This window comes from Crocuta crocuta, unplaced genomic scaffold, assembly GCF_008692635.1.
Source record: "Crocuta crocuta isolate KB4526 unplaced genomic scaffold, BGI_CrCroc_1.0 scaffold35, whole genome shotgun sequence".
Classification (NCBI taxonomy): domain Eukaryota; kingdom Metazoa; phylum Chordata; class Mammalia; order Carnivora; family Hyaenidae; genus Crocuta; species Crocuta crocuta.
Window position 1 is genome coordinate 5,716,384 of NW_027530625.1, and position 1,833 is coordinate 5,718,216.

Here is a 1,833-nt window from a genome sequence, read left to right on the forward strand (position 1 = left end):
GCGCTTACCGCGGAGGCGCTGGCCGAGAGAATGTAATTACGAGGTCTAGTCTCCTGAAAGTCAGGCACCGTCTGGCGGGAAGAGGTCACGGGGGGGAAGGGGGGTCACATGGGGCCGGGCGCCACCCCAGAGTCTCCCACAGGGAGAGGCCGGGAGCCCCGGCCCAAGGGACAGGAGGCTGCAGACACGTGCCACGCGGCCCCCTTGTCCCTGCTCCAACTCCTGGGGGCCAGGTGGGCTCAGGGACACGGAGAGTGAGACAAAGACCAAGTGGGTGGTGGCGCCGGGAGCCCAGGAGAGCAGGAGCTAGGGGGCCTCCGGGTGAGTCGCAGACGGCCTGACGCCCTCCTCCCGGACCCCCCTCTCCCCCAGATGCCCCAGTTGGAACCACAGTCGTCCAGACAAAACCCATCCCCCACCCCAGCTTTCTCCATCCTGGAATCTCCACGCGGCACGGCCTCTCACTCCTGCAGCAAGGACCAGCCCCGCCCCCCCCCAAGATGGACAGATGGATGCACGGATGGACAGAGGGACAGGCTTTCCACATTTGCAAAAAGCTGACTCACAGGCTCCAGTGCCCGGCACCCCCCTCAACCAGAGGCTACGCGTGGCAGAAGCTCTGGTGGGGAGGCCAGCTGCTTGCAAAATGCCCAGGGCGCCCCCGGGCGGCCCTGGCACCGCGGCCCGAGGCGGGACGGGCAGACCGGAAGCAGCACAGCACGTGGGACAGGGATACTCACATCTCCCTCACACTGAGCCAAGTTACCCAAAGCAGAACGGAAAGGAACAAAAACAAAGAGTTAGTGAGTCCACAGCGCAGGCGGGAGCAGGTCCCCCCCCCCCAGGGCCCCAGCGAAAGGGGACAGCAAGTGGCGGGTGGGCAGTTGACCTTGCCCTCCGGAAGGAGTCCCGCTCTGCGCGCGTGTACATGTGTTTAGCGGGCTGGGTGAGGGTGTGTGCCCCGCCGGGCTCGCCGCACCCGGGCTGCTCGGGGCCCAGCTCTGCAGGGGGCCAGCCTGGTCTGAGCCAAAGGCCAGAGGTTGTCCGGGCCGGACAACTGGACAAGTGACTAAGGGAAGACTCCCCTGGCCTGGCTGACGGAGGACGGCTTGTTCTGCCCGAGGGTCTCCAGAGAGATGGTCCGGCCCTGGGGGAGGGGGACGACTGTCCTGTCCAGGTGACAGGTCATGCTTGTGGCCGCAGGGCAGCCTACCCAACCACCGCGAGACTCCAGTGGCTGAGCCCTGCCTCCGATCTGGCCCCGGACACCTGGAGGAGTGAGACCCTGCCCTTGGCTGTCCCCAGGGGCAGCGCAGGCCCAGGGTCCATGGCCCCGAGTGGCCACACGGTGGGAGGGGGACGCAAGGAAGGCTTGGGGCTAGAACCCTCACGGGCAGCTGAGAGCTGGGCAGGCACCCCTGGTGGCAGTACCCCCGGCCTTCCCTGGACCTGGGAGTCCCCGCCTCAGAGCACAAGGTGGCCTCCGGGCCCCGGGCCCCCCAGGCGGCCTGGCATGCCCGGAGTGTGCGCGCTGTCAGGCCCGCTCTCCCCACCCTGGCCTTGCGCTGGTCACACTGCGCCCCGCTGCGCCCGCTGGCCTGGCCGGGCTGAGTGAGGGTGAACAGAGAAGCTGAGGTCCTGGCCCAACCCCATCGTGGGGCTAACCTGAAAAGGCCCCCGGTCCGTGCCCCTGAGCAGGTGGGCGGTCCAGCCCCGGGGTTCCGTCAGGGCACCCCCGGGACCGGCACTGGAGCAGCGCGCGGGGAAGTTAGTAAGGGGGAGCCATGCCCAGGCAGAGCCTGGGGACAGAGCCGGGGGGGGGGGGCAGGAGGG

At 68.5% G+C, this 1,833-nt stretch overlaps 1 protein-coding gene across 1 annotated transcript in view; it reads right to left on the reverse strand.

Moving 5' to 3' along the window:
• Nucleotides 1-1,833, reverse strand: part of SH3GLB2 (SH3 domain containing GRB2 like, endophilin B2) — a 17,977-nt gene that overhangs the window by 4,091 nt on the left and 12,053 nt on the right. Inside the window, exon 6 of the mRNA XM_077768464.1 lies at nucleotides 9-71. Within this exon, the coding sequence (XP_077624590.1) occupies nucleotides 9-71 (63 nt within the window). The remainder of the gene's footprint in view (nucleotides 1-8; nucleotides 72-1,833) is intronic.